This window comes from Centrocercus urophasianus, unplaced genomic scaffold (genome assembly GCF_019232065.1).
Source record: "Centrocercus urophasianus isolate 14NV4802_14NV808 unplaced genomic scaffold, USGS_Curo_1.0 seq_16, whole genome shotgun sequence".
Taxonomy (NCBI): Eukaryota; Metazoa; Chordata; class Aves; order Galliformes; family Phasianidae; genus Centrocercus; species Centrocercus urophasianus.
In genome coordinates, this window is record NW_024884711.1 from 62148 (window position 1) to 86680 (window position 24533).

At 39.5% G+C, this 24533-nt stretch overlaps 1 protein-coding gene across 15 annotated transcripts in view; it reads right to left on the minus strand.

The window, feature by feature from the left end:
• Positions 1-10820, minus strand: part of LRRFIP2 (LRR binding FLII interacting protein 2) — a 49716-nt gene extending 38896 nt beyond the window's left edge. For 5 of the 15 annotated variants that reach the window (XM_042816692.1, XM_042816689.1, XM_042816690.1 and 2 more), the window contains exons 1-2: positions 10480-10815; positions 1236-1340 (exon numbers count right to left, since the gene is read on the minus strand). In XM_042816692.1, coding sequence (XP_042672626.1) covers positions 1236-1325 — 90 coding nt within the window. In that variant the 5' untranslated portion in view covers positions 1326-1340; positions 10480-10815. Of the gene's footprint in view, positions 1-1235; positions 1341-10479 lie in introns of all 15 variants that reach the window. The other 10 variants (XM_042816685.1, XM_042816683.1, XM_042816684.1 and 7 more) reach the window with 4 other exon arrangements.
• Positions 10821-24533: the final 13713 nt, after the last annotated feature.

The window sequence follows — 24533 nt, forward strand, 5'->3', positions numbered from 1 at the left end:
AAATAAAAATCTCAATTATGTCAAATTATAGAGTGGCAAGAAGCAGTGAGATTAAGACTTCCTTAAATATGAACATTGTAAGAAAGTAAAAGAAATTTTAAAAAAAAACAACCCCAAACCTCATACACCACAGCAGGAAACCCTTAGTATTACAACTACTGACAACTCCTAGTGACATTTTGTGACTGCTTTGAATCCCAAAGCAATTTCCATGAAGTTTTTCCAGCTGTGTGCCAGACTTTTGTTTCAGCAAATGCTGTTTACTATTTCTTGCTGTTTGGAACACCTCAAAGGAATATTTCCTCACAAGACATGCGAGTCAGAATTTGGTCCTGTAACCTACATCTGCTAAAAGGTAATTTCAGTATAGCAAATTGAAGAACAGAACACCCTTTGACAGTGAAAAGATAAACAAGGCATGTTGCTAAGATAACTGACCGAGAACAGTTGTGTACATATTCATGCATAGAGAATTGGAAATCCCTATGTCATAAGCATGTTAAATGGAAACATCTCTGCAGCCTCAAATGAGAAGGCAAATGAGAAGAACAGTACAGTAAAATCAGATATTGTTTAAAGATAGACTTATTAACTGGCCTCAGCTGTTATACCCTGGGAAATGAATTCTGTTCCTTTAAAGTAAAATACAAGGGCTTTTTAGAAAAAAAGTTGGCTAATACTTGAATTACAGCAAGCAATTCAATGACAACAGCTACTCTCTTGGCTGGTTACTTCCAGGTGTTTATTTTTAAGCTGCTGATCCTACTAGAAAAGTCCTGGAATATGAATAATATGAACAGCATATGAATCTATTTTTGACAGAACTATGACTTCATCTTTGAAATAGAACACGTTTGTCAACTCTTGTAAATACATTCAATAACTGTTACACCTTCAGTGCTAACAGACTACACTGACCACTATAGGAATACTGAGCACTACAGCAGGCTAAACCTTCAGGTTTTTTTATTCCACATTTCAGAAAGCAACTGGATTTCTCATAAATCAAGGTAACAAACAGTTAAAGCATACCTACCTGCAGAAGTAGCTGCTAAGCTAAAGTGTGGCACTATGAAGTTACACTAACCATAGAAGTAAGGACACTTAATTCCAGTAAATGTCATCTTTTCAATTTAAAGTACTCCTCATTGGTATTTCATTTTTGTCTAATTATTGGACTATAAATCTGCTTTCATCTCTATTCATGAATTAGAAACAAACTGAAATTAACATACCTCCCTGGCAATGCTACTCAGAGCTTCATCTTCTGCAGAAAATCTGTCTTTCACTGGAGTTCTCTTCCGTCCTGATCCAGGAGTCCCCATTTTTATTCTCTAATTCTGTATTTGCAAAGAGAAATTGGAGAAAAAAAAAAACCAAAAACACTCAGTTTTTAGATCTGGAATTAAATAAAAAAACCCAACAGAACGAACCCACACCCACAATCTTAATAATTTAGTTACCTATTTTTTCAGCCATTTAATACTCAAGAACTCAGTATGACATTGGCATAAGGGCTGTATTTTTGGAAAAACTTCATCAAACTTTTATGGAAGCTTTATAAAATCTGACTGCATCGTACAAAGTGTACACAAGTTTTTCCACTTAACAGAAACCACTCATTTACCTACAGCTTCAAAGTCAGACACAACCATCAGCTACTCCTAGCTCAGTGAAGATACTTACACACCCTATCATTTTTCACAACTCCTAAAAATAACAATTAAATGCATTTCATGGACTTAAGAGACCCCACAGTCAGCAGCAGGTTCAAGAACTAGAATTACACAGTCATTAGAACACTCTCCAAAACAGAAAAAATTCAGCAGACAGAACCTTTTCAAAGCATCCAGGCAGGTAACAGACATTTATTTACATTTTAATACAGCTGCAACTGAATGCAAACTTCAGTATATTACAGTAGAATTAAAGACATATCCAGGGTAACAAAAATATTCTTTTGCCTAACTTGGAAAATGAGGAGAGAAACATTTCAGTGTCACGTACTCAGTATAATCTTCTTCTTATATATATGTTATATGTGTTATGTCTTATATATGTTCTTCTATACAGAACATCTTCCAAGCACCTTTTGCAAGGAGAAAGAAAATCACCAGCAAACCAAGACACAGCTCGTGTTTACAACACACAGTCACAGAGTAAAACATTACTCAAAAGTAGGGGAACAACCTCAATTAGCTTTTTTTCCCTAAATACCTTACTAAAAGCCTACTTCCAGACATCCAGTTGCTTACAAGTGGCAGATCAGAACTCGCTGGTAGCCCAGCTACTTGAGATAAAGGAGATAAGTGTTCCACACAGGGCCTGGGAAAAAGCCTTATTTAGTAAAAACAACTTCTTCATGCAAATAGAAAAGTTGCAGGAGCAAACTCTTACTGGCCACCCTTTTGAAAACAAATTGGTTTAAGAGCTTTTCTACCACCTCTAACTAGGAAACATCAAAAAATCCCTAATGCTTCAATCAAACAGGCAAAATAAATTCTGACAAGGATTCTTCGTGCGTGGACACTTCATCATTTCTTACTCCATTATTTTTATTAGAGTAACAAAACCAAAATATTTGGGCTATTTTCTGGCAAAGAGATCAAGTAGCAGCATGATGCCCTTTTCTTCCTTTTTTTTTTTTTTTTTTTCTTCTTTTTTTCTTTTTCAATTTAGCTTCTATACTTCTAATCCCCACCATAATATCACACTGCAAGTCCTCTCTCCCTTGCAGGCAGGGATCTTTCATCCTGCTTCCAATTCCACAGGTACTTTCCTAACCTTTGTGTGCTTAGAGTAGGGAAATATTCTATTTGCTGAGAAAGGACAACAGAGCCTTGAAAACTACACATTTCCATTCTTAAAAGCTCCTGCATAGGACAGACACTGCTATTATGGAATATAATCTTATCAATTTCCAGTTGCTATTCTGAGATCCAAACTAATGACGTTCAGTGCTGCAGGTGTTGGATAGAAGTGCACTTTTAAGAACAAATATAAGATTCCAACCTCACTCTTATCTGAAGTTGGAATGGTTCTAAAGGACAGCAGAGCTGGAACTCAAGGTGACTAAAGACTGATTTGAGGTCTAAAACAAGTTCTGCCCCTGTTGGTCAATTCTGTGAGAATCTGTTTTCTTAGCTTTAAAACAAAGCAAGCAAGCTCCTACTCTGTACTTTGATGAACTGAAGTATCCATCCTGAGAAAGCAGATTGAAAATGTTTTGCTGGCAAAGATATAAGCTCAGAACTTTGGCTTGCTGCTCTCATTTGGGAGAGGTGTCAAAAAAAAAAAAAACACATCTCTTTTCAGTAATTAATACTGACTGGTTTCAAGTAAAAAAGCAGATAAATCACAAGACAGAAGCAGCATCAACATGTAAAGTGATATTCTCCTACTATAACAAGTACTCATAAAGGCTATGGATTAGCCTAAATAAAACAAGAAATTATGCTACGTGCTACTGTGATAATCCAATTCATTTAAGCAACAGAACTCAAAACTATCTGCTAAAAAGGCCAATAGGCAAGAAATGAAATTCTTACCATTTGCATTTCTTTTTTAGCATTTACAACATCAGCATTAACAGCGTGCAAGTAAAAACTGCTAAGTACCTGAGCACAATGCAGACCTGACCTACATCTGTGGGTTTAAACAACATATCACTTCTAACAGTCAACTAATTCAATTTTGTGAATTCACTGAGATCCTCAGAGGATCAGAGTAATTTAGGGAATGAAATATAGCCGGTTGTATAGCTATTTTTAGTATGGCTACGTTCAGACTGACAGTTCAGTACTTAACGTATAATTAAAGAGCAGTGAATGTGCAAATAGAACTTCGTCACAGTTGAACTGGAGCATAAGGAGCATGAGGAGCAGGAGTCACTGTGCTGTAAAGAGAGCACAGCATTCCTTACAGCCATCTGCCAGATTTGCTCACCAAGATGAGCACAGAACTCCTGACTGAGGTCAAGCCCAGGAAAGGAAGCATGAACAAACTACCTAGAAGACACATAGGGACATTCCTTCTGCATACAAAGATGAGTTAGAAAAGCCAAAAACTCATCTAGAGTCAAAACTAGAAAAGGCTGCTAAATACAACAAGAAAGGTGACTATGAGGACATGACTGCAAAAGACAGGCTGAGAAAATAGTATGGCCATTGCTCAGTAAGGCAGAGGACATATGTCAGTGGTTAGACAATAGCAACTGTGAAGAAAAAAAACTTGTGTCAAATATGCAATTGTCTGACAGTGAGTTCGCCCAAAACATGTCATGATGAAGAGCAAAATGACTATCATTCACATCAAACAGCAGGAAATTACAAAGAAGTGTCTGAAACAAAGTAATCAGCTTTAAAGAAAATTGGACAAAAACACAAACATCAGCGGGGGAGGCCTTGGAGAGGAAACAGCAGCTGTCCAAACCTGGCCTGACACTACAATGTGATCCCTGCCCAGGTCAGACAGCATCTCTCCACGTTGTGCATCTCTCACCCTTCAGCCTGCAGGCAGCCAGCACAGGGTGCAGGAAGCAAGGAGAATCTGTGCCTGGCTGCAGGCAAGCCTTGAGGTCATTTCTCACCAGCACACGTGGGGAACGGCACAGGTACATGCAAATCCAGAGCATCTCCAAATGGGAAACACATGCAAAGGATCTCGGAGCTGAAGAACAGAGAGCAGTTAGACACTGGCCTAGAGACACTGTGAAACTCCAGATTCAGAACGTGATCAGACAAGGCCCTGATCAACCTGCTCTACCTGACCATGCTTTGAGCAAGGCCTGATCTCCAGAAGTTTCTTCCAAAATTACTCATTTTTTGCTTACGTAATTCTTACAGCTGCCAACTTTGAAACTCTCAATACAATCTCTTAACAAAATGTTTTCTATTCCTTCGAGAACCTTATCACACAATTTCTTGCATTCCATGTAGCTTTTAATCAAGCTGAGGTATCACAGAGTATTTCATGTCTCGCTCTATGGTTCAGTACTGAAGGGATCTAGTTGGATTGCTAACAGACCAATAAGTCTAATACTAAAGGTATCAGGATGTTAATTCTCATAGAAGACAGCATCAAGTATTTCCACAAATGTAAATAAAAATATTCCTTATGTACTTCATTTGTGTAACTTGCACAATACAATAAACTGAACACATGCCATAACAGTAGAACTTTCACCAAAAAAATCCCACAAAAAACTGAATACAACCTAAAATAAAATACAACCACCCAAAGAACAGTTTGTTACACTGGGCTTCCTGAACGATGGAAAGGAAATGACACTGCAATCTGCTGCGTTTACAGTTCAGAATTCCCAAGTCACATCTCTTACGTGCTCATTCCTTAACGTAGGCGGGGTTACACGTATTATTACACAGCTGATGAAGCGATATCCTGCTGTATTTCTTTTTATTTTTTAAAGTCCTAAAATAAAACAGAAGACTCGTGAGGAAATCCCTCAATTTCTCTGATTTCCCTTCGCTTCAGTGATATATAAAGTTTCACCTCTTCCACAAGTTAAACATTTCTGCCTACTCTTTTTCCTACTATCTTCTGACTAAAGGTAATATGTTTATCTTTTCCTTCCTAAACAAAGGTGACCAGTCTTACATAAAACAGAAGCTACTCTACATTTTAAGGTCCTATCACTCACCACCTTCAATAGCACCACCTGTTCTGATGCCTGGGTCTACGCCAGCGTATTTGGCATCGCATGCATGCAAGGCATTCAGATACTACAGTGTGAAGATGCTATAAATAAACTGAAAGAGAAAAGGAGACTTTCAAAGTAACACCACAGAACACTTAAGAAATTCACCTGTGTAGAAACAATCTGTGTGCATCTGATCCAATACCAGCAAAGAGCAGCACTGCTCTAGAACCACTGGCTGTTGGAGCCAGCCTTGCAGTTTCCTAACACTAAAGCCCAAGTCAGCAGAGGCTGCGTACTTAAAAAAAATAAAAACAAAAACAACTTTTCTGATCTGGGGAAGGAGCTGAACCTCTTGCCCACAGTACCTAGCTTCTGGAACAAAGTTAGCTGCCCACCTGTCAAGCTGGTGTGCTGATCTGCTTTAACTATCCATGAGTGAATCACATGGATCATAAAACACCATGAAAGCACTACCTGCCCCTAATGATAGCTACCTGTGACGTGTAATGAGAGAGAAAATACTACTAGGAAGGTGTTCATTATAAAATACCATCTGGAAGTAATTTCACGCTACTAGACGACACAAATGTCTATGATACACACTTTTACCTGCCTTTTATCAAACAAGAGCCAGCAGTAAGTGTTCTCTCAACAAAACTCAAAGATCACATATTGTAATGGTCTACATGATCAACTTCAGTTATAAGTCGATTCTATTTCAATTTGTGGGTTAACTGTGATTTCACAAGGACAAAAAGGCAATGAAATCAGTGGGAGTTGATCAAAAAGGAGGGCTGGAGTGAAAACCTAAAAGACTCTGAATTAAGGTTGCTTGGATGAATGTTAGAAACACACTAAGCAGGATGGATGTAAGAAGCAGAAAGAAAAGCACATTCATCACTAATAAAACAAGCACAGATTGCTGATAAAAACAAACAGCAACTCATTCTGATTTCTGACAAATTTCAGAATTCCACAAACCCCAAGAATACCAAAAGAACAAGCTTGTGAAATACACTACTCAGTACAAAATCTTCTTCATGCACCTCACTAAAAAGAAAGATCTAAGCAAGACTGCTATGCAACAATGACGGAGTCAAACATTCTGAATATACTTCCTATTTTAATTGAACACCTGACCTTCACTCTAACAGATAACACAGCTGATTTCATAGCTATGAAAGGTATGGAGGCTACCATGCCCACAATTAAAACAGAATATGCTCAGCAGAACACTCCCAACTCAGTAATTTTGAAGAACTGTCTCGTGAAGCTGCAGCTCAGGTTAACACAGATCTATAAAAAATAATAATAAATCACAGGTATTATTATTGCAAGCCAGCAGAAGTAGCATTTATATTTCAGAGGGAGCAGAAAGAATCAGACTGGAAAATTACAATCTTATTTGTTTAAGCTTCAGCGCTTTATGAAAGCAAGCTCTAAAGTAGAAACAGAAATAAATGGACACAGAACAAAGACACACGAAGAGTTAAATTTCGCAAGGCTGACACAAGAGTGCTCCCTAGAAGGATGCACTTGTAGCATTCCTCTGAGCAAGGACACGCTCTTTGGAATTAGAATGTCTAATTCACGAGGGGAAAAGAAGGCAGCTTCATGTGCTAATGATCGCAGCACCACCATGCAATGAAGGAAAGAGGGGAATCAGCAGTTGTTTACATAATGGCTTTAAGCACTCATTCATAATTTTCACTCAGCACCACCTTGCTCAGAAAAAGGTTATCTGAAACTAGAATCATCGCAGGGGGTGGAGGAACTGATACTATGTGTAAAACATCTAGCATTAAAGGAAGAAGTAAAGACTGACAGTTACTGTCAGCCAAAAGGTGACAGTGCTTACTACTACAACGGGGGCAGTTATTCCAGTTCATGAACAGTGTTTCCACTAACAACCAGAAAACCCCTTTGTCTCAAATCACGTCCTACCTCAAACTGGAGGTACAGAGATTCCGCTCTGAATGAACAAGCTCACGTCAGCCTCTTCAGGGCACAAAAATCCCCCTGAAGTTACTTTGTGCACAGCTGTCAGCCTGCACTGAGTTAACTATCAACTATCCACACTCTCTGACACAACACGTTCCCAGTTCGTTTCCCTTTTAAAAACCTGAGAAATAGAGCTTTTTGCTTGTTAGTGGCTTTTAACAATAGAATGACAACTCCTTAGAGAAAGCTGAAATCCCTTAGCTCGTGAGTGTTACAAAGCTAGGAATAGACAGAGAGCCAGAAAGCTATTATGTAGTCTGGAAAAGTACTGCCTGACGGAGCCATGAAGTGTAACCTTATCAGGCTAGTGTTGGTAAACTTTAAGCAAGGCAAGACAGTAGCTGTACTGACATATCCTAGAACCCTGTGGGAGTACCTAACACCCACAGGCCCATCCATCTGTCTTTGGTGACCTTCCTGTCTTTGCAGACTACCAGAATCCTGAGACAACACCACAGAGCGAAGTGACTTCAATCACTGGTATTTATTTTATGAAGCATGAATTCTTTGCCAGTCAGCTGCTTACAGCTGCACTTGCAGATATCATGACTCCGTGATAAAAAATGACATGCAGAACATTATCATTATTGAGAAGAAGCATCTGAAAAGCTGTTATAATAGTCTCACAGCCAAGACTATCCTAGGGCACGATGTAAAGGTAGGTGTCAGAGAAGCAGAGTGACACAGCTGGACATTTACAGTGTTACCAGTGTTACCACAAGTACTGAAGATTCAGGGAAAATAAAAGAAAATCAAGCATGATTTTCAAATTCGAGGAAATGACAGAACTACAATGAACACAATGAAAAAAATTAGAGGAATGCATAATGAAAAACAAAGTCACACGAATCTTCCAAAAGCAAAGCAAACTGCATTTTCACATTGTCAGCTTTTCCAAAATGAGTATCCTCTATCATTTTGCAAAAGAATGATTCATTAACCATTTAAAAACAAAACACTGCAACACACTGCTACTCTATTGAGACTATTTGTTAATGAACGAAACAAACAAAGAGCTCCATGGTAACAGCCCACGTCAAGTAATAAGCTGCAACTACTGAAGATATTTCTCCATTAACAACTTCATATTTACAGCACTCCTACTCTTTGCTACTATTGCTGAAGTTACTCCACATTGCAGGAAAGGTACTGAAGCACAACAGAGCAAACCTTCCAGGGCACAATCTAAAGCTGGGGGTCCCCTGTGTGGCTATCAGGCCCTGGGGAGATGCTCCTTCACCTCTGCCATGGCAGCAGGTCTAGCTCTACGTGCCTAACACACATCCATGAACTTCCAACAGCACTACCTATGTGCACTATTTCAAATGATATATAACACAGAAGATCACAAAGAAGCAAGCTTGCATAGAAACAAGTTGCCCATTGCATGCATTTATTAACTCATTTCCAGTTACTCAGGATAATAAAATCATGTTGCTTTCTCAAAAAGCATCTCTAATATATATATATTTTAGTATGTGCATTGCACTGACTTCTGTCACCATTTATATTATTATTATTTTTCAAAAACAAACATCATTGGTTTTTCATCACTGTTATATACTGGATGTACTAAGTAAGATATCTATCTAGATTTCAAAAATAAATAAAAAAGGCATGTGTGTTATGATTATATGTGTTTATTCTTTATCATAGAATCACCAATGTTGGAAAAGACCCACAGGATCACCCAGTGCAAACATCCACCTATCATCAATAGTTCTCATTAAACCATGTCCTTCAACACAAAATCCAAACATTCCTTGAACACCTCCAGGGTCAGTGACTCCAGCAGCCCATTCCAGCACCTGACCACTCTTTCAGAGAAGCAGTATTTCCTAACGTCCCGCCTGAATCTCCCCTGATGCAGCTTGAGGCCGTTCCACTCCCAGCTCACCATAACCTCCCTTCAGGTAGTTATAGAGAGCAATAAGGTCTCCCCCGAGCCTCCTCCAAACTGAACAATCCCAGCTCCTTCAACCACTATTTAAGACCTTAGCACGTACTGCACAGCCCCCTGCAACTGGAAGTATTAGACAGTGCTGGTTAAACCGGACTCCATGTGTTAAAACACTATGTCAGCTCCTGCACAATGACAGCTATAAAGCAAAGGAGTTCACAAGAAGCATCATGCCTAGGCGAACAAGCTCACACCTGACATTTCACACAGCTGCCTTACATGCAAGAGAGCCAGGAATTCAGTTCAGATAACACAACTTCACACCCTAAGGTCAACATCTCCAAACGTCACACAAAGCCATGGGAAAAGCACGTCACCTATCACTGTGCTGTACTGCCAGAGCAGCTTTCATCTGTTCTTACCTCACCACTAAGCAATCAGGCTGTGCGAGGAAGCAGATGTGTACTAAGATCATAGCTGCTTCAGGGCCCCACTGAAACACTTCAAACTCAAGATGTAACGAACGTTTAAAAAATGACTTTTTTAACGCTGCAGGAAATTCGTGCAAGTAAGTAAATATTCCAAGGAACAAGGCGGAAATCAGTGTGGAAATCAGCTATAACACACGTGGTGGATCGCAGCCCGGAGCCGTACAAAGGCCCCTTCCAGGCTCGGGAACGTCCCCATCCCCTACCAGCACGCTCTGCCCGCAGCCGAAGCAGGGCACACGGAGCCGGCCCGGCAGCAGCACGGCCCGCCGGGACACGCCCTGCAAGCGGCGGAGACACAGCGCTGCGCTTCGAGGAAGCGCGGCAGAGAAAGGCGCGGACGCGGCAATCAATGCCCGCGATTCGCTCCGGCCCGCTTTCCGTCTCTCTTCCGCCGTTGTTCCCCTTCCCGCCGCCCGCCCCAGCCTCACCTGCGGCCGGAACGCCCAGTTCGGCCTCAAGCTCCGTGCCGGCGGCGGAGGGACGGAGGCCGAAGCCGCCCTAGGACGAGCCGTCGGCCTGGGCCGGGCAGCCGCGCTCTCTCCTCACCCTGCCCCCTCAGCCCTTCCCCGCCCCAGGAACCGCAAGAACCGGAGCGGGGCGGGAGCGGCCACGCGGATGAGGGCCGTCCTCCTCTCTTCCTCTCCCCGCCCTCACGCTGCCGCCTTTTCCCCTTCAACGCCGAGCGGTCGCCGCCGCGGCGCGAGACTGGCAGGAAACAGCGAGGAGGAGGAAGGAAGAGAAGCGGGGAGGAAGGAGCCGGGCCGGCAATGAGGCGGGAGCGGAGCGACGCTCGCGGACCGCCCTCCAGCCTCCGCGCACACCGCGCATGCGCGGTCGTGGGGCGGTGAGCGCGCGGAGGGGCCGCGTCTGCGGGCGGTGCGGGAGCCGGGGGTGCTGCCGCGCCGCTGTGCGGAATGTGCGCCGCTTTGCTCCCTGCGGCCGTGGTGTGCTGAACTCCTGCTGACGGGCTGTGTCCCCTACGGCTGGGTCACCGCGGGGCAGGGACAGGTAGGTTCGCGGTGCTTCCTTCTCTGGGTTCTAAGTGGTTCGAACGTCGGGAGGTGCCAGTTTGAGGGTAAGAATCCCGTATAAGCATCACACCTCATCCCACACCGCCCCAAACGCCATTGGACTTGCACGCTGTTGTACGACAAATGCAGGAAGCGAAGAATCCTAGGGATGTAAGATGTAGAAAACAAATATTAAATTAAACATGCCATTAAATATATCCCGGTTTGTTCACCAGGATTTGACTAATATCCATCGGAGCCCCAGTGAGGATCCGCCTTGAAACAGCCCTGCCTTTCCAACTCCTCTGTCACTAAGGCAGGGTGATCGCAGGGATGGTTTGAGCTCTGGCAGAGATGGTATTTCGTGTTGGAAGACACTTGATAATAAAAAGGCACTGCAGGGTTGACAAGCCTAGGAGTAACGCTCAGGAATGTTCCCAAGAGCCTTTGGCAGAGTTCAAATGTTACACTAAAATAAGCTCAAGTGGATGAACATGAAGAAGGAGCGTCCAGGCAAATTAGATCTATTACAGTAGACATAAAGCAACCTCCTGGGGTTTCTTCAGTATTTTAGGACGTTCTACTTGAGAAACATTACAGTGTCTGTCTCCTTCTTCGTGCAGTGTGGTCATTCCATGCTTATTTTTAACATCATGTTGATTTCTGTAGTAATAGATGATGATCTCACCGCAGGGAGATGGAGCAGAGAGGAAGTGCTGTTGCAGAGGGAGTTTTTCTTGGAATATCAGTAGGAAAGACAAGAAAAGAATGCTGACTTAACCTCAAATAAGGATGTCGTTTTTAATTCTTACAGAAGGATTTATGTGCTGATTTTCTGGGCTTTATGGCGAGAGTCTTCATTAGAAATGTCTCAGGTGGTTTTGATTGAGCTGCAGGGAGAAGTATTTTGAATGGAGAGTCTGTGTGGAATCTTCTGATAGATGCCATGCCCCTGGTCTGTGGGAATTCTCAGTCAGCATATTGCTATATAAAGAGAAAACATGTTTTCAGTTGTTTGTACTTTTTTTTTCTGATGAAGTGTTACAATTTGCATGTGTTTGGTCTTTTGATATCGCAGGCAGCACATTTTTCTGTAATGATGCAGCAAAAAGCATGTCTCCTTGAGAGCAGACATGCATTTTTGTGGCTTGAAAGAGCAATTGTTTACTGAAAAGCAATGCACAGAGCAGTGTATACAGAGCAGTTACTACAGGCAGTGGTACCAGATGTCACAGTAGCGATTCTGAGTTCAGCATCATTAATGAGGAGTTAAACAAACACTCAGGTTACGCACATTTTTCATTATAGACCTTTAATTAGAAGGCAAGAAATGAAATCACATTGAACTTTTGCTGTGGAATGGCTGCAGTTACAAAATAGAAATTGATTTATGAATCGAACCTGAACAAAATACTATTGAAGCTGCTGTAGAGCTTGTTCCATTAATAGTGTTTCAACTGAAATAAATAAATGAAGTAGCACTGGAACTCCCTTTCAAGGTATTTCCTCTCTTTAGAAGGTAGGCTATTATAGATTGCTCCTCATATGTTATTCAACTTGCTGATTTACTCTCCCTTTCCTCTAAAAAGCTCTCTTTAAAACTGTTTTACTCGGATGAGGCATTCAGTGAGAGATCATCACCTGAAAAAGTGTATCTGGGATGAATGTGCAGATCTGTTGTATAGAATATCTCAACAACATCAAGTTCCTGCAGTGATTTGCATAGAGTTTTAAGATTTCGTGGATTTTAAGGAGCTCTGTTGAACTCAACATCACTCAGAGTAAAGCAAATTTTCAGTTGCATTCAAAGCAGTAGGTAAAAGTCTGCATAGGTTAAATGCTAGATGCTGGGAATCATTCTAAGGCTTACTTTAAGAGAATACCTGAAATAATTACAAAGCTGAGTGCGTGCAGACTGTATGCTGAATATAGTTATCAAATTATTCAATAAACTTTTGTAGAATTCAGTGGAATAATAAAGGACTATTATCAGACTCCCTCCATAAGGCTTTTGTATGCCTACTAAAACATTTACTAAATTACTTGCAAAAGCAAGCAGTGTTTTCCCAGAAATCTAGATTTCTGACTAAATATAATCTTTTGCACACATCTGAAAACATCTGTTTTCAGAGCAGATTTGTTAATTTACCAAACTATTGAAAACAGTGCTCTTCTCACTTCCTCTCTGCTGTTTTGGTCACTGAATTCTTAGTGAAGACTTCTAGAGGTAAGCACTGGAATGTCGTGTTTTATGTTCAAAATGTATTTATGGGACCTTTTCTGTACTTACTATGGATTTTTATTCATCTTATACTTTAATATTTTAGTAGTAATGTGCTGAGCAGTTTCTAAAGATCAGTTTGTTGAATAAAAAATAAGGAGAAGACACAAGCATTATTTTGACCTATACTATTTACATGTATACAAATTATGAAATATATTAACAGTGTCTATGAACTGAGAGTTCGTTAGAAACTTTTTTTTAAAGTAAAGTGAAGCTATCATCTGAAAAAGGGAATTTAGAAATCAGTTGTACTTTAGAATGTGAAAGTTTTATATTTACATGGTGTGGTTAATTTTCATACAAAGCTTTTCATTATTATTCCACTGTAAAAACAACTAGGGATGTAGGTGGTGTTATCCTTACAGACTTGACAGACATCACAGAACTGTAGAATTAACATGCTCTTCAACGGATTTGTTTGGTTTGATGCATGTAAAAATACTAGCAACTAATGTAGGCTAAACGTCATTCTATAAAGCTCAGTTTAAAATCATGAGCTGTTCCATGTGTGTTATGTATCCCCCCAAAAAAGATTGTGTAAGTGCTTGTTGATTTTACTGGTGACACACAAACCACATAAAGGAAATCACCTCACTCTTACGTAGCCGTGCTGAGTCTGCAAAACTGACAAGCAGTGTCTAAATTAAGTGTAAGCAACTAGATGTGATTTATTTTTTTTAGCATGCACTCAGATGTTTTTGTTAGTCACTTTTCTGACCATTCATATATTATTTTTAAGTAGATGTCATTAATATAGAAAGTTTAAACATGGCTTCTCAATGCATTTAGATTTTATAACACACTGAAATCTAATTTATTAGATGTCCCCTATGCCTGACAGCACCACTCGGCTTATCTTGACCTACTGCAGAGTTCCCGTTGGCTGTGAAGAGATGAACAAGTTATTAACATAACTAAGGCATATCTACTGCAGTTTTTTGTTCTCTTTGGTGAATATGAAAAGAGTTTAAATATTTTTTTTAATCTTAGCTTCCTACAGGAAGAAACAGCTCCTTTACAATTCTCTTGTAATGTTCAACTGCACAGATTCACCATATAGTGAGAACAGCCCTTATCTCATTTTCTCCAGCAGCAAAGCTGACCCTCAGCATTTAAAACCAAATGGAGCAACAGAGCCAGCTTGAGAGAGATGCTTCCTTTCCATTACAGCTGTGCTCGCATTCTGCTGCTTGCTGCTTCTGTCGTTAATCCGTATCTTACTTTGAGGGGGGAAGTGGATGCTTCCTTCATATAAGTACTGTCCCATTAGAGAAGCAGGACACTGAAATTGAGATTTTAAATTTGTGAGGCTCTCCCACTTTTTTTTTTTTTCTTCCTTTTCAGAGATGGTCAAATTTGTTTATTGCTCGTGAAAACCAGTCAAAAGTATGTTGGAATCTTCCATCTGAATTAATGACCATCACTTTTGGCCTGGTTTTTTTCTTTTCACGTCCTAAGCAGATGCTGTTGGCTTCAGTGATTGGAAACTATGAATGCTCAACACTTGTGAGAGAAAAAGCCCGTACAAATTAAACAGATTGGGTTTAATAATTCCACTTACTAAACTGAAAAATCAGCATATGCTTTGGAAGACTGGAAATTAAGTGATATTTGCCTATAATGTACATGCACCTAAGATGTAGGGCAAAAAATGCTTTTCCAAGTTATGGTTAGAACAGTAACCCCAATCCCTGAAATTTGGGACTATCAATGGAAGTTCCTGCTCTTAAGATATCAGAGAAATGCTATGTTAACAATTCAAACACTGGAAAACAATGGCAAAAAATGTGAAAAGTTCACAGAAAATTTCACAGTACGTCATCTAAATGAATGGTAATTCGAAGTAATTCTTTTAAATTCAGTGCAGTTGACACCCCACTTTACTTGTCTGTAAAGTCTAACCCATTGATTCGTCTTTTGTTTGATCATTTACTTTATTCAGGATTGTGAGATAGCAAGTACCTCTCCAGCTGAATTAGAAAATATTGTATTTATTAAACTGAAATTGATAATAGCCTTACGAATGCACATTCCATTTTGGAGCTTGAGGATACCTGGATTTTGTAGCAGATTTATCACTATGTGCACCTCGTGTTGGATTTGCCTGAGGGTTATGGCAGCTCAATCTCTATGAAGTACAAGGAGTAAAAAGTGGGTTTTTATGTTTCTATAGCTAATGTACAGTCCTGATGTTAAAAAAAAAAAACTTTGTAGAATTCTGTACGTGATGCATAAAAAAGATTGTATGCAACTTCTGACTTTTTTTTTGCTGTTTTCCATCTTTTCACTGTTTTGTTTTGTTTCAGAAAAATCATACGTACACTACTCTGATTACTTGAACTACAAGACCAAAAGTCAAAATTACTTAAACAGTGAAAATAGAGACGATCCAAGAGGCAGGACCTGCCTTCTTAATAGGCTGAGCAAATGTAGAAGGAATACCGAAGGCAAAAATGTCACTCCAAATGTATACAGTGAATTTTAATTCCAAACATGATTTAATTCTGATGATTTATATCTAAATATCTTGTCCTTTCATTGACCACTCACAACAACTCAGCTAAAAAGAGACAGAACACACAAACTGGATTATATTTTCTTGTGCAGACTTGTTTGTTAGCATTCAGAGAGCCAATTGATTACTTACACAATTTCAAATTAGCTTGTCCAGTTGTCACCAATGGAGTCACTTTTTTGTTTGTTTTCTGAAAAGAGTTACACAATTGTAATGAGGACACTTTAGCAGTGATGTTACGCTGCATTACGAGAAGTGAAGCGTGCATGAGAAGTAGTGCTGGGTTACTACAGGAGCCAAGGTTGGATCTGAGCGCCTGGCAACTTGGGGAAAAACAAAACAAGCAAAAGATCCGAAAGTTTAAAATAAAACCACAAACAAACTCAAAAAATAAAAACCAAAGCAAAACCTACAAAACTCACCACCCAAATATGAAAACATCTTCTCAACATGACTGCAAAAAGCACATCTGGTACCAGAATGAAGGCACAATAAATATGATTTTTTAATACTGTTTTACAGGGCAAAATCATAGCTGAGGTGACACCTTAAGTTTTTATGCAGTGACTAACTTTTGTTACTTTGTTATACACATCAGATTCTTTTATTTCCTAAGACTTAAAATTAATATTTTTAGGATTTATTAGTAAAATAAATTTTACTTACGTAGGATTCATTAGGAAAGGTTAAAAATTAAATTTTTAAAAAAATTCTAACAAATTAAATTTTAAAAATTTAAAAATTCTTCTAGTTGTCAACAGAAACTAAAAATTTTGTTCATTTGTATATAAAATATGCATATGTACATGCAATATTACATACATGCAATATGTGTGTGTGTATATATATATATATAAATATAAACAAGCCGGAACATCAAGTACTAATAAATGAAGAATTGAATCTAGTCTAAGTGGAATCTCATGCAGGTTACAATGTCTCATGACAAGCTGTTACTCAAATAACCATTTGGAGTCCTTGGGTTACTAACTTTCCATGTCTGCTTTACTTCAAAACCTGGGAGAAGAAATGTAAAGGGCTGCCAGAGCAGCATAAGTGTGTGCTGACTTTTCAAGCTTTGCCTGTTTCCTGTGGGAGATACCACAGTTCTCAATTCCTGGTAAGAAAACCATCAAGGTTCATTTTTAGAACAACCAGTTCTGCATCTGCATTTATCTACTTTTAAGTTATGGAAAGGATGTTTTTCTGGGTTGCTTATAATAAATGGTACCGGACATAGCCAGTGGGATGATAACAGTTGTGTAACCTAAGGCTATGGTTTGATGCAACTGAAATTTAGTTGCTTGAAACTAATTTGGCTGTTATGTCATTGACATGTGTAGTGGTATTATGTCTGCAATGTAACCTCACACAGAGAAGACAGAGGAAAAGGTGGCTTGCCAACCATATGTAGTTATTGTTAAAATGTACACAATGTTTTCTCACAAACAGAAAGAAAAAGCCCTTTCATGTTGCACAACGAAAATTAATAGAAACTCTTCATTGAAGTTAACTATTTGAGGGTTGTGTTTGTCCATCCACTTACAGGAGTAACATCCAGAAGGGCTTCAAAGGGATGGTTCTGAAACAGCCACTTGAGAAATGATTGTGATTAAGAAAAGAGTTTCGAGGAAGATGTTGATACTAGTGCATCACAATCAGCAATCAGTACATTTATCAGTTTATACAAACTAAAATTCATCTACCTTTTGTTAGATACAATTATTTTACTTCCTTCCTGCATTTTTGGCAACAGCATATAAGACTAAGTAATAAAACTGGACTAAACTGTTTCACATTCAACTTGGCCATACAAGGTTAAGATGAAGAATGCGAGAGTTCGGCTTAGAAAGAAAGATCTCAAAGCTTTTAATTTGAAATTATTTCTTTGATAACGAATTGCACAAAAAAAGTTTAGAACGTAACACACATCAGCAGCTTCCTGAGCTGCTCTGCTGCGTGCCCCTGACTGGCAGAGTGCTTATTGTGCACAAAGTCAGAGTCTGGGGGAATGCACTGAGGCCCCCCACGTGCCCCAGCAGTGGGATGGCATCAAGGGCAGGGTGCCATTGCTGGCTGGGCACCCTGTGAGCCAGGCATCTGGCCAAAACTCCAGGACTGGATGGTTTAACACTGAAGAGACAAAGGAGAGGAGCTGGCAGAGGCTTGGTAAAGGTAAGATAGAAGAGAAGTAACATGCAAAGTAGAAACTATTATCCCTGAGCAGCCACTGCAAAATGTTGCTGTTGGCAGTCCCTCAGCACTTGGCAGGTAAGGTCACAAAGATGTGATTATACAGAAGACCCAGTACTTCTGTCCTTAATGCTGGGCAGTACCACTACTCTCTTTGCTCAATACCGTGCTGTTTTCTCCACAGGGCTGCCATTTTCTGATCCTTTATTTTGTCTCCTTTGCCTTAGTACTGTGAGGTCTGATTTTGAGAGTTAAGTTCAGAGTGTTGTTAATGACATATGTTTTCAGTGTTTGTACTTTTCCCTGTTTTCAAACAATATATATGAACAAAAATATGTGTAAGTCTTTAAAACAAAGGAGTCAGTAAGATGATGGAAAGTAAACAATTCTCATTTGATTTAAAAAATAGGAATATTTTGTGGTGAGTAATGTACCTGATCTGTTTCTCATTCTTAAAGGATCCCTTTCATTTCAGTAAGGAAGCTATTGGAGTGCAGTCATTATTCACATGCTTCTCCTTTCCCACTGAAAAGCATGTTCTCTGCAAGCATTAGAGTCAAATCTCAGTCTTCTACACTTTCATTATTTCTATCTTTAATCAGCCTTCACATTTGAGCAGACTTACTACTCAACTAAATTAACAAAACAAATTCTTCCATTGCAGCAAAAATGGCATTAGTTTCACTAACCAGAAGTAAAATTCCTAGTTGTCATTAATGGCCTTTATTTTATAGGAGTTACTACTTGCCTGGTTTATCTTCTTGAATAATTATACGGGGACTCTCTCTCGTTATTTCCTTTGCAACACGTAACAAAGGTTTTTACTTGATCCTTTGTGCTTTGTTATCATGAGGTGTCTCTACATGAATGGTGCATCTGGATTTATGTGCATGTCGATCAGTGGTAAAGAGACAAAACATTCAAAAAGAGTGAATGTTTGAACCTAAAATTTGGAGGTTTTATTCATGTTTGGACCAGGAGTGGTTTGAAGACTGGTCATGTTCATGTCTCTGCTCCAGTCTGTGTTTTTAATTTATCACCTATCTGTTCTCTTTGCTCTGAGGCTTGCATTAAGCAACCAGTGTTTTTACTTGTGTGATGTTTGCTTTTCCAGTTTTGGTTTTAGAGACGAGATGCTATCCTGAAACAGCAATTTCTCCTTTGATCTCCAGAGAAATATCACTTTGCTTCTAAAGTTTTTCTAGGTTCTTAGGTAAGAGAAATCCCTTGCAAGAGTGTTTGGTAGCTACAATGGCTGTTTTGCAAAGTGTAAGGCAATAGCGACAAGAGAATGTTTTATAAATACACACTGTGTGCTTTAGATTACCAACACCACACAAACTAAAGCAGCCTCATTCCCACTGGTTTGTTATTGTACAATTTTCCACAGTTATCTCCTATTCTTAACTTTCCACAGTTTAGCATGAGTACATGCTAAAGAGACCACACCAAAAGAACCCAAGCCCCATTTGTCTTCTGGGCTGCGTATTGCCCAGTGAGACTTTCTGGCATTGTTCCTAGTTATTTAAAGATTAATAGGTTGCAACAGAGGTTGGCAAGAACAATATTTGGTCTTACCTCTGCAGTATGTTATTTGCTTAGCGTTGTCCTTAACGGACTAGAAAAAATCTGGACTGCTTAACTGTACAGAATTAAATGAACATTCAAATTGTGCTTAATTAGATAAACTTGGAGAAAGAAAGTAATTGTTACTACACAGAGAAAGAGGAGAAAATACTGCATGAGACATTTTCAGAACAAAATGTTAGGTAGTGTGGGGTACACACTGAATGAGAATTAAAGCATGACAATGTGTTATGACAGCAAGTGAACTTATCTTTCTTACAGTATCTGAATAAACCCAAAAGGAAGTTTTGCCTTCCGTTTAAGTATTTTTGTGCACGCTTAGTATAATTATGAAATGTTAACTGTTTGCAACGCTTCTCTCAGTGTCCCAAATACAAAATTGTCTTGGTGCTGTCGATCATAGCAAGAGTGAGTTGAACAGATATATAGGAAGCAACATGATGTACAAAAAACACTTCTTCCTATTTTGAATAGTTACATGGATGAACTGAATATGGGTAATATAATAAAAGAACAATACCTGGTGTCTTACACTTGGAAATCAAAAACTAAATGTCATCTCCACTGTAGTTCTTACTAGGAGAACTGTATCTCAGTGCTTCAATGCGTTCTGTGTATTCTGACCCAAATACCCACAGCAGGCTGTCCTGCCTGAGTGTAAGGTCTGGCCTTCATCTCTGGTAAAGAAGTCACTGTTTCCCTTCTCTGATTAAGTATTATCACATGTGTTTAAAATAAAAGATTCACAGAGTAAAAATCGTACTGCAAACTAAGCAGTGACTTGCATCGTGACTTTCTTTGGTAGCATTACTCATGCAGATTGTTGCTAAATTAGCATAAGAAGCTCACAGTAAGGCTCCTGGTTTCATAAGGAGGACTTAGCAGTGTCAGAAATAAAAGTTGCTCAAAATCCTTTATATCAAGCCAGACAGAGTAGTCTTGCTTTGTTTTTTGTTTTTTGTTTTTCCTAATGCCAAAATAGTTTGCTTAATGTTGTAGTTCCAAACCCACCTGTAAAACTGTCAATATTTTTTCTAGATCTGAACTTTCAGATCCTCACCTCTGACTCACCCAGTGACAATGAATGCAGTTTAAAACTGGCACAGTCCCCATTAGTTCAGCATCTCTCTTCTCAGGGATAAATCCCACCTCCCACAGATATTATTCCAAATGAAGTTTCAGATCCCAGAGGACAAGTTGAGGTCAGCTGAGTTTTTCTTGCTACAACAGTTTGAGTTTATGTAGCCCTTACTATAAATTGAAGTACAAAATTGCAACTCTGAGATTACCACTGCCTCCCCTTTCAGAGCCTTAAGATTGTATATGTCGCTTGAAGAAAATTATCAGAAGAGGTACTTCTATGAAGACTTGTCACTGTTTTATGGTGGTAGGTGTTTTGTTGTTTTTTCTTTGTTTGTTTGGGGTTCTTTGAGGCAACTCTGGTCCATTCTAATAGATGCACTCATTGGTGAGGGATATATTCCATTAATAATTAAACATAACTGTGCCGTGAGCTGCAATTCGCATTTGTTAAGCCAAACCGAATGTCTCTGGCCTCTTAGGAATAAGCAGGGAAAAACTTCATGTATATGAAGTAGGAGTGTGGAATCAAAGTAACCAAATAAATTGAATGAGGTCGGAGAGAGAACAATTGGATAATTAGAGCTTGAGATTGCTTTGAAATTACACATGTTAACAGGTAAAGATGCAAAATAACATTTCGCTTGGAGCATTCTGAGCTGTTTGGTGGGAGCTTCCTTTTAGGTAACAATTTTCACAAGTCAAGAAGTGTTTCATGCCAGGCAGTATTTCTTTGCTAAGAAGGGGAGATAATAGAAGGGCTCATGCCAGTGGCTGTCACTCTTATAGATCAGAATTCTAGAATCTCCAAGGTTGGAAAAGACCTCCAAGGTCATCCAGTCTAACCGTTCGCCTATCACCAATATTTCCCACTAAACCATGTCCCTCAGTACAACATCTAAGTGTTTCTTGAACACCTCCAGGATGGCAACTCCGCCACTTCCCTGGTCAGCCCATTCCAGCACCTGACCACTCTTTCAGGGAAGTGTTTCCTAATGTCCAACCTGTATCTCCCCTGGCGCAACTTGAGGCCATTCCCTCTAGTCCTATCATTAGTTACATGGGAGAAGAGGGCAACCCTCACCTCTCCAAGGCTCTCTTTAGGTGGTTATAGAGAGCTATAAGGTCTCCCCTGAGCCTTCTCTTATTCGTACTAAATAACCCCAGTTCCCTCAGGCACTCCTCATCAGACTTATGCTCCAACTCAGTATTCAAAGTGAGGCCTCAATACAGCAGAGTACAGAGGGGTGGGTAATCATTCGCTCAGTGCCCTCATCCAGATCATCAATAAAGATATCAAACAGGACAGGCCCCAATACCAACCCATGGAGATCATGAAATAGCATGAGAATACAGCAAGGGAAATGATCTCTCCTCATTCTGTGTGTACACAACTAAGGATATTTCCTAGACCATGGGATTAAAAATCAAATCAAGAGACCCATATCTACGATGGAGCTATTGTGCAATACCTGTAGAACTTGTCTTCCAGAAATCACTTTGCTCTGCTGTAAAATGACTTGTGTTTATTTTATGGGCAGATCATCAGACTTACCTAGCATTTGTTTCTAAATCACTTCAACAACAGCAGATATTACGCATTTAAATAACTGCTGAGTAATAACACTGTTCTTGCAATAGTTCAGAGGTGATTAAGTATCCACTTTCTTCAGCTGAAAGGTAAGTAATTCTTTTTCTAGAAGTGCCTCGTGGGCCTGTCATTGAGAAATAGGTTAAATATGAAAGGAATTTCAGGCCTAAAGGCCTTGGGTGCCTCCAACCAGCTCTTCCACCCTATTCAGTGGGTGGCAAAGTTTGCAGTAAATCTTTGGAGCTAGAAAAAGGAGTTAAGGAGAATAAGAAACACTTCTGTCCAAAACATTGGAAAACTAAGAGTAGTATGGGATTTAGAGTATGACAGTACTTGAGCAATAATATACCAGCACCAGCAGATTTTCTTAATCTGAAATTGGTTGAGTGCTCCTAGTTGTGTTATATTCAGAAATGCAGCAGTGAATTCTGCTTAATGTAGCATCTCTAGTAATGTGGTTTTAGAAGTTCCACACTTCAGCTAAAGGGATCATACAGATTACATGTAAGTATTTTTAGTTCTTTCCAGGTGAATACCCTTCCTGTCTCTAGATACTTGCATGTATTCTAAGCACTGCTGACTGAAAATTATTGAGCAAAATCATTTGCTGTTTCTTAAAGACAGTGCTTAAGGGGAAATGTGATCATAGAAAAATCCTAGCAGGGAAATAACTGAATCTATGAATCTGTCTATCAGTATTCTTTAAAAGGGTGACCTTTATAGCAGCAATTGGGAAAGCAAAGAGAAAATCTGACCACGTGTGTTTGCAAGAAATTGGTAGCATCCCTTTTTTGCTTACAAGACCAACAGAAGAACAGAAATACAAAACAACTTGCCCAGGGTTGATGAGCAGAGCAGTGCTGGGAAGCAAACTGAGGACTCCTTGAAACCAGCAAATCTACCATAAAGACACTGCCTTCAGAAGCAAGTTCTTTGCTCCCTTAGATATAAGGCCCCTGCCCATACAGATTTCATTCTATTGTACATTAAAAATAAATAAATAATAATAAAAAAATATTCAAGTCAGAATCTGCTGCCAGCTCATATAGAACTGAACTCATGGCTGGCATCACTGTTGATATGTAGAATCTCCTGTTTTATGGCATCCTTATCTCCCTTTTCATGGCATCCAGAGATTTTAAAGGAAGTACAGCAATTAAAGTGAAATACAAGTTTAGAGTTGTGACAATTTAGACAAAGCAGAATGGGAATGCCACTTAACCAGGATAGAGATAAAAATTATTATTTTTGTTTTAAGAAAGCAAGACTCTTGCAAGATCCTGGCCCTCACTGTTAAATCTCTTCATGGCTTATGTTTCTATTCTATTGAATAAGATGTCTTATTCAATTGCATGAATCCAGATATTTTCCTTGCCTTGCAGTCATAAGCAGTGATTCAGTTTACCCAGTGGCTCTTGGTAGCCTTGAAAGCCTGAGCTTGCACTCTGTACTTCTGGGAAGAGCAGCATGTTGCATGAAATATGACCTCTGAACAACTTTCCCACTAGAGCAGAAACCTTCCTTTCCTTTCCAAGGTGCAGAGCAGCAATGCCTGTCAGCTTTTCCACACTCTGAAGTGAGTTTCTTGCCTTCTCAACAAAAGACACAACTGCAGATCCTGGGCTGTCTTTCAGCTTTCTCAGGCACTGCCTCTACTTGCTCTCTACGTAGCTTTGTGCATTTTCCACAAGTTCACAGATCTTATTCCTCTCACGTGTATCTTTTTTTAGATGGTTGTTGGTGAACCTTTTTGCTCAGTTTTCGCTTTGCTGGGCTCAGACCAGTAGCAGAGCAGCACAGATGACCGTATAAATGCACAAATAGACTGTTAGGCAACCATCAAACCAGACACACGATAAAGAAATGTACTATTAGATACCCAGCAGGTTACTTAGAGCAGTCTCTTCTTCATACACATAAGGATTAGATGGTTGAATAGTTATCGTAGGTTTTTATTTGTTGGTTTGTTTTGCAATTCTCTGTTCCGCATATTTTAGAACTCTCATTCCATTGCCGGTATAGTTTTGCACTCGTGTTACTGACAGTGACCGCAGAGGCGGTGGTAATGTTCTGGAACACTGACATCTGCTGGTAGTTGTGAGTCATGATATTTACATAGAAAATTATCCGTCAAATCAGGCTGAAGACGCACTCTGCCTATTCATTAAGTCCAGCTTTCGCTTTAAAACTGGTAGTCACAGTAATATAATTAAAGGATGTAT